Source organism: Triturus cristatus, chromosome 5_1, assembly GCF_964204655.1.
Source record: "Triturus cristatus chromosome 5_1, aTriCri1.1, whole genome shotgun sequence".
Lineage (NCBI taxonomy): Eukaryota > Metazoa > Chordata > Amphibia > Caudata > Salamandridae > Triturus > Triturus cristatus.
This window is the reverse complement of record NC_140587.1, coordinates 54,527,884-54,542,693: the sequence shown is the minus strand read 5'-3', so window position 1 is coordinate 54,542,693 and position 14,810 is coordinate 54,527,884. Positions and strand designations below refer to the sequence as shown.

The following is a 14,810-nucleotide window of genomic DNA, read 5'->3' as shown; positions in this document are numbered from 1 at the left end:
CGGTTATTTGCTAACTTTGGCATCACATCACCTACACATGTCGAGTAAGGTGTCATACGAACTGGAATACGAACCCCTCGCCAGTCCTGGCGACGGGGTTAGCATTCCCCCCTTTTAGAGGGGCACGACATGGAAGTAACCTTGAACCCCGGTTAAAGTTGACTCAAGCCTCAGCATCACAAAATGGATGCTGCCACCAGACACAAGTCTGACCTCCTGCTGCTGGGAGACCTTCCAGCGAGGGGAGCTTGGACAAAGGGTTTCCTGTCAAGGGCGGTGTTAGCACCATCCCAGACAGGGTTTGTGTATCCCAGGTAGGCAGGGCTGAAAGGAAGGTGATTGCAAGTGGCACCCCGGTGCTCACTGTGCATAGCCCGGCTCAAACCAGTTTCGGGGGCACCCCAGCCCCTGAGCCGGGGTGAAGCCGGACAAAGGATAGGGGTGTCACCACCCCCCTCCTGGCTCCACCCATAGGTAGGACCTAGTCACAGGCCAGCCCCTTTTCTTAGAATAAAGGTAGGAGCGAGTCCCCTTCCCAAATTGGATAATTCTGAATCTTAAACTACTTTCCACGAAAGGAACTCTTGACTATTTTCAGAAGACTCTCCCTTGTGGCTAAGGAGTAGCCACCCTGCACCAGCAGGCACCACCTAAGCGCTTGCGGTTTGCTGTGAGTCTCTCCTAAGGATCAAGACTGCCCAGCTCGACGAGACCCGAGTTCCCTGCCATCTCTGACCTTTTACCTACATCATCAGCCCAGCTGAGAGTCGTAGGTGTGACGAGACCTGCGGTACCGGCCATCTTCAGAACCTGCACGACGCTTATCTAGCACGCCCACCGAGGGACCCTCGAGTGAGTGCACCTAGGGTTTGAGAAGCCCTAACCCCGAGCAGCTCCAGCACCGAAGGCTGCCTCCCCAGCATCCACGAGATCTGCGTGGGAGCCCTTCCGCTCCTTGCTGTTCACCGCGTTGTCCGACCACTTGCCGACCGGCTTGTGGCCCTCTTCACGACGCACCACGATTGTTTCATCACTAGTCTGGTTGCTCCAGACTGGCTCTTGCTCCCCTTCAACAGAGGAGTACCTCGGACCCTCCTGGTCCACTCCAGACGCCATCTTGACTCCCCCGCTTGGGTTGCCACTGCCAAGATCCGCTGCCCCATTCCTGGGCCCAGCATCATCGACAGCAGACACCTTCGTGGGACAGCTCGCCCTCCATCCTGGTCGCCGCCGCGCCTCCTGGTCCGAGGAACAGCCGAGTCCGACGTCATCCACTCACCTGGTCGAGGTGACTTCAGCCGGTACCCTCCTGGTGCCCACACGATCGCTGGCTAGCGGTTGAGAACTGAGTCCCCTCTGCTTTCAGGTTTCCTTCATCACCGATCCAGGCTTGGATCTCGCTGAACATCGTCACTGGTCGCCTGCCAGCAACTTCTTCTTTCAGGCTCCTGAGACTACAACGAGGACTCCCGACATCTTGCCGAACCTCCCGCAGCCGCAGCCTCTGGGCTAGGTAACTCGAGCATTTCGGTGCTCCATCGCAGGTTCGCTCTACAAGTGTCCAGTTCCTTTTTCGTTTAGTCCCACTGGTCGGATCACTCCGGAATCAGTAACTTTAGACTTTCTAACCTCTCCCCTTCCACTTGCAGTGTAATGGTTTCGTGCCTTCGGGCATTTGTGTCGATTGTGCAACCTGAAGTATTTTCGTAAGAGTTTTGTAGTGTGCTTAGCTCCTTGACTCATAAAGAGCCAGGGTAGTCTTGTTATAAATAAATATCCTTTATTTTCATAACAACTTGTGTGGTGTACTTTCACTCGGTGTTCAAGGGGTATATGTGATGGTAAACAGCTGGCTTAACACGCCCTCTAGAGTTTAGCCTAAGACTGCTCGTATCCACGCTACTAGGATAGCTGGTCTATAAGGTTGACTTACAACCAATCATCAATAAGGGTCGTTTGGAATGATACACAGTGATCACTAGAATAGTGAGCACTACATATCAGGCCAACTTCTCACATGTTGCAATCATCGCTATTTCTTACCACAAAATGCATCCTCACATCCAGCTTTGAAGCTACGGAGCATTTACACATTAAGAAATAGTGCTAAACGCTGAGCTTTTTTCCTTGTGTAATTTCACACAATCTTGCTGGAATTCTTATGTAGTTCTGCATGATTATGCTACACTGTATTACGCGAGTAAGACACACCCCAGCTTAAACCTGCACACCCAGCTTACTGGTGGCAGGCCTGCAGTCATGTTTTGCATTGTCACTTTGGTGGTGGCATAAAATGTTGTGCAGTACATTAGTGACATTTAACTTCCAAGACCTGGGCCCACTTGCTACCACACTCTAGATATACATGGACTAATCAGTGGTATAGTCAACTTCAACATGTTTGAGGGGTCAGAGCATATGCAATGGGGACTGATTAGCAGAGTCCTAATGCAAAGAGTAAAAAATCAGCAGCATTTATTAAAATAAATGGTGGTGATTATGCCAAGAAGAGGCATTTTCTTACCTGTACCCCTGAGATGAAAGTTGAGGAGTAACTCAGCAATTCACTTGGCAGTTCACATAATCTAAGCAGACAAATCAGGAAAGTCCCCATGCCTTGGCATGTCAGTCACAGGTCTGTGCTGCACTGTGAAGTACTTAACCTGTAAGAAAATGGACCACCTCAAGAGCTTGGGATTTTCCCCGCTTAACAGCCACCTGACAGGCTTGTAGTCAGTTTTAACCCTGAAGAAGTCCCAACAAGTAGGGTCTTAGCTTCGTCAGTGGCTAAAGCACATCATAGGCTTTCCTCTCTATGGCACTCAAATATGCCTCTCTGGGGCATTAGTCACCTGCTAATAGAGGCAACTGGTTGAAACTGGCCATCATCATTTACCTTTGATAACACTGTAACCATGATGTGAAATACCTCTTTGAACCACCACACTTCCTTCAGGGTGTCAAAGGCCTTCTGACTCTCTTCAGCCCATGTGACTTTCTTTGACTGTTTCTTGGAATTGATCTCACTCACTTCCTCACTTATATGCACTCTCTCAGTGGTGTGGGACACCTTTTGCAGGTTAGGCACAGTGCCAGACTGGACGCCATACTCCATGGCTAACCCTATGTCGCAGGAGTTGCCAAGTCCCTGCGGATTGGGCGTAGAGCTTGGTCAGAGACCCAGCCGTATGTCCAACCTCAGATACTCGCGGTCTTTGGCCAGATGCAGAGGGGGTTGATACTTGTGTATTATAAAAAACCATGAACTTTAAAAAAAACACATTATTGTTCTCACTCAAAACAAAATAAACCACTGAAATGTTCTAGATTTATTAAGTGATAACATCAACTATGTCATGTGTGATGTCATACACAGAGCAATATTATGTTCTGTTTCTTTGTAAGATGCACTCTCATCCATAAGGGTATCCTGGCGCTGATGTGGTGGCATGAGTTATGTACTGCACAACAACCAAATCTGGTTAATTTCATCGGTGTTTCTTGTTCTGTTTCTCCATCTGCCCTCTGTCCATCTCTGGGTCAGCTGTATCTATGTAGAAAAATGCTGCTTTCTGTTCAGGTCACGGAAATGTATGTGTGGATTGTATTTTAGGTCTGTGTAGAGTGAGGCTGTTGTGCTGTATTACTCAATTGTGGTTACATAGCTTCATGTGACTGTGGAGACTGCTCTTATAATGCTGTACTCACTATAGGAATGCACCAGAGGGTTTCACCCACTTTGAGTTTGTGTATGCATTGATACATGAGAACCTCAGACACTTACTTGCATTTGTGTATTTGCCTCGTTGACACTTGCACTCGGCGTACCCTGCACTGTTCGTGCACAGCTCGTTATCAGCACACGCAGGGTCACACTGCGGCACACCTGCAACAACACAAAACAACAGATCAGAAGCGTTGAAGAGAGTCTGGGAATATGATGGCACCTTAATGACAAGGCTGACAAGCACACCAACACTGTGCCAATGTGCAGAGTGATTACTATGGCACCTTTACTGCACTGCTGCAAAACACACCAACACTGTGCCAATGTGCAGAGTGATTACTATGGCACCTTTACGGCACTGCTGCTAAACACACCAACACTGTGCCAAAGCGCAGAGTGATTACTATGGCACCTTTACGGCACTGCTGCTAAACACACCAACACTGTGCCAATGTGCACAGTGATTACTATGGCACCTTTACTGCACTGCTGCAAAACACACCAACACTGTGCCAATGTGCAGAGTGATTACTATGGCACCTTTACGGCACTGTTGCTAAACACACCAACACTGTGCCAATGCGCAGAGTGATTACTATGGCACCTTTACTGCACTGCTGCAAAACACACCAACACTGTCCCTCTTTGCAGCCTGATTACTATGGCACCTTTACGGCACTGCTGCAAAACACACCAACACTGTGCTTCGGTGCAGCTTGATTACTTTGACACCTTTATGGCACTGCTGCTAAACACACCAACACTGTGCCTCGGTACGTCCCTCGACACTACTTGTTTAGTGGCAGCTTTTAATTCTGCGGCCAACCTCATCACTTGCACGTGTGTCAATCGGGTGCAAATGGCTTGGAAGCACAAGAGCCTGTCGGTGTCAAGACTCACGCGTGTAATATGTGTTGTGCCCGCTGGGACTCCTGTGTATTAAGATGTGATCATCGCCTACTCGGTACCCCCTTTGCTCACCTCTGTAAGGTCATCCAGCAGCACATCACACATCATTCACATACGTGCATGCCATCATGCATGTTTACAGTTAGGCAGAGGGGTATGCAGTATAGGCCTCTAGACACTGACGGTGCAAATGAACTCCTGGTGTGTTCTTAACACCCCTTGTAAGAGCACTGATGCTGAACTCCTGGTGTGTTCTGCACACCCATTGTAAGAGAACTGCAGCAAACACCTAGTGTGTTCTGCACATCCATTGACAGAGCACTGCTGCTGAACTCCTGGTGTATTCTGCACATCCCCTGTAAGAGCACTGCTGGTGAACTGCAGGTGTATTCTGCACACCCCCTGTAGGAGCAGTGCTGGTGAACACCTGATGTGTTCTGCAAACCCCCTGTAAGAGCACTGCAGGTGCACTCCTGATGTGTTCTGCTCAACCCCCTGTAAGAGCACTGCTGGTGAACTCCTGGTGTGTTCTTAACACCCCTTGTAAGAGCACTGCTGGTGAACTCCTGGTGTGTTCTGCACACCCATTGTAAGAGCACTGCAGTGAACTCCTGGTGTGTTCTGCACACTCCCTGTAAGAGCACTGCTGGTGAATTCCTGGTGTGTTCTGCACACCCCCTGTAAGAGCACTGCAGTAAACTCCTGGTGTGTTCTGCACACTCCCTGTAAGAGCACTGCTGGTGAACTCCTGGCGTGTTCTGCACACCCCCTGTAAGAGCACTGTAGTGAATTCCCAGTGTGTTCTGCACACCCCCTGTAAGAGCACTGCAGCAAACACCTGGTGTGCTCTGCACATCCATTGTCAGAGCACTGCTGGTGAACTCCTGGTGTATTCTGCATATCCCCTGTAAGAGCACTGCTGGTGAACTCCTGGTGTGTTCTTAACACCCCTTGTAAGAGCACTGCTGCTGAACTCCTGGTGTGTTCTGCACACCCATTGTAAGAGCACTGCAGTGAACTCCTGGTGTGTTCTGCACACTCCCTGTAAGAGCACTGCTGGTGAATTCCTGGTGTGTTCTGCACACCCCCTGTAAGAGCACTGCAGTAAACTCCTGGAGTGTTCTGCACACTCCCTGTAAGAGCACTGCTGGTGAACTCCTGGCGTGTTCTGCACACCCCCTGTAAGAGCACTGTAGTGAATTCCCAGTGTGTTCTGCACACCCCCTGTAAGAGCACTGCAGCAAACACCTGGTGTGCTCTGCACATCCATTGTCAGAGCACTGCTGGTGAACTCCTGGTGTATTCTGCATATCCCCTGTAAGAGCACTGCTGGTGAACTGCTGGTGTATTCTGCACACCCCCTGTAGGAGCAGTGCTGGTGAACACCTGATGTGTTCTGCAAACCCCCTGTAAGAGCACTGCAGTGAATTCCTGGTGTGTTCTGCACACGGCCTGTAGCAGCACTGCAGGTGAACTCCTGATGTGTTTTGCACACCCCCTGTAAGAGCACTGCAGTGAACTCCTAGTGTGTTCTGCAAACCCCCTGAAGGAGCAGTGCTGGTGAACACCTGATGTGTTCTGCAAACCCCCTGTAAGTCCACTGCAGTGAATTCCTGGTGTGTTCTGCACACCCCCTGTAAGAGCACTGCTGGTGAACTCCTGGTGTGTTCTGTACACTCCTTGTAAGAGCACTGCTGGTGAATTCCTGGTGTGTTCTGCACACTTCCTGTAAGAGCTCTGCAGTGAACTCCTGGTGTATTCTGCACACCCCCTGTAAGAGCACTGCTGGTGAAGTCCTGCTGTTTTCTGCACACCCCCTGTAAGAGCGCTGCAGTGAGCTCTAGGTGAGTTCTGCACACCCCCTGTAAGAGCACCGCAGTGAATTCCTGGTGTGTTCTGCACACCCTGTAAGAGCACTGAAGTGAATTCCTGGTGTGTTTTGCACACCCCCTGTAAGAGCGCTGCAGTGAATTCCAGGTGTGTTCTGCACTTCCCCTGTAAGAGCACTGCTGGTGAACTCCTGGTGTGTTCTGCGCACCCCTTTTAAGAGCACTGCAGGTGAACACCTGGTGTGTTCTGCACACACCCTATAAGAGCACTGCAGTGAACACCTGGTGTGTTCTGCACACCCACTGTAAGAGCACTTCTGGTGTGGTCTACACACCCCCTATAAGAGCACTGCAGTGAACTCCTGATGTGTTTTGCACACCCGCTGTAAGAGCACTACAGTAAATTCCTGGTGAGTTCTGCACATCCCCTATAGGAGCACTGCAGTGAACTCCTGGTGTGTTCTGCACACCCATTGCAAGAGCACTGCAGTGAACTCTTGGTGTGTTCTGCACACCCCCTGTAAGAGCACTGCTGGTGAACTCCTAGTGTGCTCTGCACACACCCTGTAAGAGCACTGCAGTGAACTCCTGGTGTGCTCTGCACACCCCATGTAAGAGTACTGCAGTGAGCTTCTAGTGTGTTCTGCACACACCATGTAAGAGCACTTCAGTGAACTCCTGGTGTGTTCTGCACAACTCCTGTAAGAGCACTGCTGGTGAACTCCTGGTGTTTTCTGCACACTCCCTCTAAGAGCACTGCTGGTGAACTCCTGGTGTGTTCTGCGCACCCCCTGTAAGAGCACTGCTGGTGAACTCCTGGTGTGTTCTGCGCACCCCCTTTAAGAGCACTGCAGGTGAACTCCTGGTGTGTTCTGCACACACCCTATAAGAGCACTGCAGTGAACACCTGGTGTGTTCTGCACACCCACTGTAAGAGCACTTCTGGTGTGGTCTACACACCCCCTATAAGAGCACTGCAGTGAACTCCTGATGTGTTTTGCACACCCGCTGTAAGAGCACTACAGTAAATTCCTGGTGAGTTCTGCACATCCCCTATAGGAGCACTGCAGTGAACTCCTGGTGTGTTCTGCGCACCCCTTTTAAGAGCACTGCAGGTGAACACCTGGTGTGTTCTGCACACACCCTATAAGAGCACTGCAGTGAACACCTGGTGTGTTCTGCACACCCACTGTAAGAGCACTTCTGGTGTGGTCTACACACCCCCTATAAAAGCACTGCAGTGAACTCCTGATGTGTTTTGCACAACCGCTGTAAGAGCCCCACAGTAAATTCCTGGTGAGTTCTGCACATCCCCTATAGGAGCACTGCAGTGAACTCCTGGTGTGTTCTGCACACCTATTGCAAGAGCACTGCAGTGAACTCTTGGTGTGTTCTGCACACCCCCTATAAGAGCACTGCTGGTGAACTCCTAGTGTGCTCTGCACACACCCTGTAAGAGCACTGCAGTGAACTCCTGGTGTGCTCTGCACACCCCATGTAAGAGTACTGCAGTGAACTTCTGGTGTGTTCTGCACACACCATGTAAGAGCACTTCAGTGAACTCCTGGTGTGTTCTGCACAACTCCTGTAAGAGCACTGCTGGTGAACTCCTGGTGTTTTCTGCACACTCCCTGTAAGAGCACTGCTGGTGAACTCCTGGTGTGTTCTGCGCACCCCCTGTAAGAGCACTGCAGTGAACTCCTGGTGTGTTCTGCGCACCCCCTTTAAGAGCACTGCAGGTGAACTCCTGGTGTGTTCTGCACACACCCTATAAGAGCACTGCAGTGAACACCTGGTGTGTTCTGCACACCCACTGTAAGAGCACTTCTGGTGTGGTCTACACACCCCCTATAAGAGCACTGCAGTGAACTCCTGATGTGTTTTGCACACCCGCTGTAAGAGCACTACAGTAAATTCCTGGTGAGTTCTGCACATCCCCTATAGGAGCACTGCAGTGAACTCCTGGTGTGTTCTGCACACCCCCTGCAAGAGCACTGCAGTGAACTCCTGGTGTGTTCTGCACACCCCCTGCAAGAGCACTGCTGGTGAACTCCTGGTGTGTTCTGCACACCCCCTGTAAGAGCACTGCAGTGAACTCCTGGTGTGCTCTGCACACACCATGTAAGAGGACTTCAGTGAACTCCTAGTGTGTTCGGCACACCCCCTTCAAGAGCACTGCTGGTGAACTCCTGGTGTGTTCTGCACTCCCCCTGTAAGAGCACTGCAGTGAACTCCTGGTGTGTTCTGCACAACTCCTGTAAGAGCACTGCTGGTGAACTCCTGGTGTTTTCTGCACACCCCCTGTAAGAGCACTGCAGTGAACTCCTGGTGTGTTCTGCACAACTCATATAAGAGCACCGCAGTGAACTCCTGGTTTTTTCTGCACACCCCCTGTAAGAGCACTGCTGGCGAACTCTTGGTGTGTTCTGCACACCCCCTGTAAGAGCACAGCTGGTGAACTCCTGGTGTGTTCTTCACAACTCCTGTAAGAGCACTGCAGTGAACTCCTGGTGTGTTCTGCACAACTCCTGTAAGAGCACTGCTGGTAAACTCCTGGTGTGTTTTGCACTCCCCCTGTAAGAGCACTGCAGTGAACTCCTGGTGTATTCTGCACACCCCCTGTAAGAGCACTGCAGTGAACTCCTGGTGTGTTCTGCACAACTCCTGTTAGAGCACTGCTGGTGAACTCCTGATGTGTTCTGCACACCCCCTGTAAGAGCACTGTTAGACGGACCGGGAGGGTCGGCCGAGGTCAGGGGGAGAGGTCTCCAGGGAGAGCCGTCTCCAGCGATCGTACAGACAAGTAACTTCCCCCCCACAGACAGATACCACACAATGATAGGATTTAGCGTTCTTTATATGCACTTCTTAAGGTACGATGAAATGGTACAAGGAGGTCTGGACTCAGGGGTCCCCTCGATTTAGGTCTCTTAGGATAGGGAAGGGTAGCGGGACAGTCTGTTCACCAGTCAGGTAGTTCGGATGAGAAGATGATTAGCTCACAATCCTCGAGCTTGGTGGTTTAGCTGGTACGGGCCGCGGCAGCGCCAGCAGGTCCCGGTCGAGATGGTCGGTACACGGTCCGCGGCAGCGCCAGCAGGTCCCGGAAGGATGGTCGATGTACGGTCCGCGGCAGCGCCAGCAGGTCCCGGTGAGGATGGTCGTTACAACGGGCCGCGGCAGCGCCAGCAGGTCCCGACGAGGATGGATGTTGCAGAAGGCCGCGGCAGCGCCAGCAGGCAGGACGATAGTTCGCAAGATGGGGCTACGGCAGCGCCAGTAGTCCGTCAAGGCTGAGTTCTCTCGGTGTCTCTCGACTCCAGGATACAACTGCCTTCCTGCTCCGGAGCTGCCCCAGTTATAGGGCAGGCGCCTTTTGATGTCCGGGCCCTCGCACTTGGAGGTCGGAGGGTCCGGGATGAAGGTGTCCAGACACCCAGCAGGGGGTGGAGCCAGCGCCTGGGGGAGCTGGAGGCGATCGGCACCTGGCGGGGGAAAGAGCTCTTGACGCTTCGTTCTCCCATTGACCTGCCAAGTGGTCCGCTCACCTCCTGGGTGGATGGTGGTGCCGGGATGTCGGGGCCGGCCAGGCCCGGGGTTAGGGTCGGGGGGAGGCCACGCGGCCTCGTGGTGCAGGGCCCAAGATGGCGGCTTGACCCGGCCGGGGAAGCCGGTGGGGCTGGGGCCCGTGTTGTATGGAGGTCCGAGGGCAGAAGATCCGTCGGGAGACGGGGTGCAGGTGCTTTTCGTGGGTCACGCCTGGCGGGCCGGAGCTTGGGCCCTGTCGTGCGGGGAGGGAGCAAGCCCTTCGTGTGGCCTGTCCAACATGCGTCCCCCCCAGCTGAAGGCGGGGAGAGTCACCCATCTCCTTGGGGACTCTCCTCGTCGAGGCGGAAAAAGCGTGACAGGCCATCCGCGTTGGCGTGGTCTTGGCCCGGTCGGTGCTCCACGGTGAAGTCCATTCCCTGCAGGGAAATGGACCAGCGCAATAGGTTTGGGTTCTCCCCCCGCATCTGCATCAGCCACTGCAGGGGTCGATGGTCGGTTTGTACCCGGAAGTGGGTACCGAAGAGATAGGGCCGGAGCTTTTTGAGGGCCCACACCACTGCAAAGGCCTCCCTCTCGATGGTGCTCCAGCGCTGTTCTCGGGCCAGGAGACGTCGACTGATGAAGGCCACCGGCTGGTCATGACCTTCGGGGTTTAATTGAGAAAGAATGGCCCCAATGCCGTGGTCGGAGGCGTCTGTCTGTACCACGAATTCCCGACTGTAATCGGGGGCCTGGAGCACAGGGGCGGTGCACAGGGCGGCCTTCAGCTTCTCGAAGGCCGCTTGACACTCGGGGGTCCAGTTAACCCGCTTTGGTTGGTTCTTGGACGTGAGACCCGTGAGGGGCCCCACGATGCTGCCGTAGTCCTTCACGAACCGCCGGTAGTAGCCGGTGAGCCCCAAGAAGGCTCGGACCTCGGTTTGGGTGACGGGGGGCTGCCAGGACTGGATGGCAGCAATCTTAAGTTGCAGCGGGGCCACCAGCCCGCTTCCCACTTGGTGCCCAAGGTAGGTTACGGACCCTTGGCCAATTTGGCATTTGCCGGCCTTAATTGTGAGGCCGGCCCGCTGGAGGGCCTGTAGGACCTCTTGGAGGTGGAGGAGGTGGTCGGACCAGTGGCGGCTGTATACAGCGATATCGTCCAGGTAGGCAGCGCTGAACTCTTCGAGCCCCGCCAAGACCTGGTTCACAAGGCGTTGAAACGTGGCGGGGGCATTCTTCATGCCGAAGGGCATGACCTTGAATTGGTAGTGGCCATCGGGGGTAGAGAAGGCTGACCGTTCCTGAGCCCGGGGCGTGAGACCGATCTGCCAGTAGCCCGCTGTTAGGTCGAAGATACTGAGGTAGCGGGCGGCCCCCAGCCGGTCGATCAGTTCGTCCGCTCGGGGGATCGGATGAGCGTCGGTCCGGGTGACAGCGTTCAAGCCCCGGTAGTCGACGCAGAATCTTAGTTCAGGTGTGGTGCCGGGGGCAGCGGCTTTGGGAACCAATACAACCGGGCTGGCCCAGGGACTGTCCGAGGGTTCGATGACCCCGATCGTGAGCATTTTGGCCACTTCCTCCTGTATGCAGGCCCGTACCCGATCTGGTACGCGGTAGGCCCGGTGTCGGATAGGGGGACTGTCCCCGGTGTCCACATCGTGCAAACACCAAGGGGTGACCCCGGGGGTGAGGGAGAACAGGGTAGCGAACGGCAGCAGGAGGTTCCGGCAGCCCTGGCGTTGCTCCGAAGTGAGGGCGTCAGAGAGCCGGACCCCGTCCACGGAGCCGTCATTCTCCTGAGTCTTCAGGAGATCCGGGAGGGGTTCGGAGTCTTCCTCTGCCCCACTGTCCGTAGCCATCAGGAGGCTGAGTTCTGAGCGCACAAAGTGTGGTTTGAGTCTGTTGGTGTGGAGGACCCGAAGGGGGTTCCGGGAGGTCCCCATGTCGATGAGGTAAGTGACGGGGCTTTTGCGCTTGACCACTTTGAAGGGCCCCGTCCACTTATCTTGCAAGGCACATGGTTCGGTGGGGGACATCACCCACACTTGTTGACCAGGCTCGAACTCAACGGAGGAGGCATTGTGGTCATACCACCTCTTCATGTCCTCCTGGCTGGCCTCGAGGTTCGCCTTGGCCATCTCCCTGAAGCGCCGGGTCTGATTGCGCATGGCCAGGAGGTATTTGTAGGCGTCTGGAGGGGTCTTTAGGGGGGCCATCTCCCAACCTTCCTTGACTAGGCTGAGGGGCCCTCGCACAGGGTGCCCGTACAGGAGTTCGAAAGGGCTAAAGCCGAGGGACTTCTGGGGGACTTCTCGGTAGGCGAAGAGGAGGCACGGGAGTAGTACATCCCACTGGCGACGGAGGGGCTCTTCCAATCCCCCAATCATCCCCTTGAGAGTGCGGTTAAAACGCTCCACTAGTCCGTTCCCTTGGGGGTGATAGGGGGTCGTGAATCTGTAGGTGACCCCGCATTGTTGCCAGAGGGACTTCATGTATTTGGAGATAAAGTTCGTGCCTCGGTCGCTGACGACTTCTCGGGGGAAGCCCACCCGGGAGAAGATCCCCATTAGGGCCCGGCCAACCACCGGAGCTGTCACGGTCCGTAGGGGCACCGCCTCGGGGTAGCGGGTGGCATGGTCCACCAGCACCAGGATGAACCTGTGTCCTTGTGCCGTGCGGGGGTCCAGAGGCCCCACAATGTCTATCCCTACCCTTTCGAACGGAGTGGTGACCACAGGGAAGGGTTGCAGAGGGGCTTTCAGCTTCCGACCACTCTTCCCGCTGGCTTGGCATGTGGGGCAAGACCGGCAGTGGTTCAGGACGTCGTTCCTCATTTTCGGCCAGAAAAAGTGGGTCACTAGGCGACTGTAAGTTTTGTCCTGGCCCAGGTGTCCAGCCAGGGGGACATCGTGGGCCAGGTTGAGCAGGAAGTCTCTGAAGCGGAGAGGTACCACCAGTACTCGACCGGCCCCTAGCTCGGCGATTCTTTGTTCGCTGTATAGCAGGTCGTTATCCCAGTAGACCCAGTGAGTTCCGGTGGAGTCCCCTGCGTTCTGGGCGCTGGCTTGTTGGCGGAGTCCCTCGAGGGAGGGGCAGGTCTTTTGTTCCTGGCGGAACTGTTCTTGGGTGGGCCCCCCTTCTTGACGCCACTGAGCCAGGCCGGGAAAGTCCTGGGGTTGCGCGTCCCCTTCGGTCGTTGGGTCTGGGGGGCTGGCCTCGTCGTTGTCTTCTACTGGGGCGACCGGGGGCGGAGGTGCTGGCCATTCCGGTTCTACTGATCGGGGGACGGCACGGGCGGCCATGGACCGGGTGGTTATGCAGGCCCAGTCCGGGAGGCCCAGCATCCCCAGGTGCTCTCTTCTCTCGACGGTGGCCCACGGGGAACTCTCGAGGTCATTCCCCAGGAGGCAGTCCACGGGGGCATCGTCCCGGACCGTCACCTTCAACAGGCTGGAGACCCCCCCCCATTCGAATGGGACGCAGGCCATTTGACACAGACTTTCAGAGTTGTCTGCGGAGCGGACGGGGCAGAGAATGTTCGGCAGGATCTGCTCGGGCTTCACCAGGTGACAGCGGACGGCCGTCACACTGACGCCTGTGTCACACAAGGCCTCGGCCCGCTGTCCATTAATGGTCACCCACTGACCGTATTTCCTGGTGTTAGCGGGTAGGGGAGCCCGCGGGACCATGTCTCTTCCCCCTAGGCACGCCAGGACCATGGCGGCCGGTTCCCACTCTTGCTGGGCCGGCTCATACTCTTCCTGTACCTCCGATAATCGCTCTTCCCCCAGGGCGGCGGCAGCTACCTGGCGGGGCTTGGGTGTTTGGTTCTGCGGGCAGCTCGGGTCATTGGCGTAGTGGCCGACTCGCTGGCATCGGTGGCACGTGACGTTGGCTTGGAACCCAGGACGCATCGGGGGGTTGCCCCGGCCGGCCGGAGGCGGGGTGCTGGCCACGGGTGTCGCCGGCAAGGCGTCTCTTCCTCGCCCCTGGCCTCCTCCTCCTCCCCGAGGACGGTGCTGGCCTTGGTTGCTTCGGTTCTGCTCGTGCGGCCCTCTCCGGCCCACTCGGGTGCTTTCCCATCGGTCAGCTTCGGCGGCGAGCTGCCGGGGGTCAGTCAGCTTACTGTCGAGGAGGTGCTGCCTGAGCTCGACGAAACAGTTGTTCGACAGGTGCTCCCATACCATAAGGTTAAAGAGTTGTTCGTAGGTTGTGACATGGCTCCCCTTGATCCAACCCTCGAAGGCACGGCTGAAATAGTTAACGTACTCCACCCAAGTTGTACCCGGGATCCGGGTGCAGTCTCTGAACCTCTGGCGGTACATCTCGGGTGTGAGGCCGTAGCGGGTGAGGAGGGCAGCCTTCATGTGGTCGTAGGACGACATTTGGTGATCTGGGAGCTGTAGCAGGGCATCGCGACCTTCGTTGACGAACCTCCCCCATAGTCCGGCTCCCCAATCACTCCGGTCGATCCGGTGGGAGGTCATGGCAATCTCGTAGGCTTTGAACCACTGTTGTATGTCGTCTTCTCGGACATACTCGCGGACAACATCCTTGGGGATGTGGACTTTTTTCTCGGTTGGCCCCGGGGTGTGCGGTCGCTCAGGCACCCCCAGTTCTTTATTCAGTTTCCGAAGTTCTATTTCCGCCAGTTGGCGCTCGTGTTCGAGTGTTATTTTTTTTTCCTCAATCTCTCTCTGTCTCTGCTTTTCTTCTCGTTCTTCTCGGAGCCGCATATGCTCTAGATTTAGTTTCTGCTCGGCTAACTTGAGTTCACCGTCCAACTTGAGCCGTGCCATTTCTAATTCGTGTAG

The 14,810-nt window shown here is 54.9% G+C and overlaps 1 protein-coding gene across 3 annotated transcripts in view; it reads right to left on the bottom strand.

Moving 5' to 3' along the window:
- Positions 1–14,810, bottom strand: part of LOC146830153 (uromodulin-like) — a 778,490-nt gene that overhangs the window by 345,273 nt on the left and 418,407 nt on the right. For all 3 annotated transcript variants that reach the window (XM_085604404.1, XM_085604403.1, XM_085604405.1), the window contains exon 3: positions 3,785–3,886. In XM_085604404.1, coding sequence (XP_085460530.1) covers positions 3,785–3,886 — 102 coding nt within the window. The remainder of the gene's footprint in view (positions 1–3,784; positions 3,887–14,810) is intronic.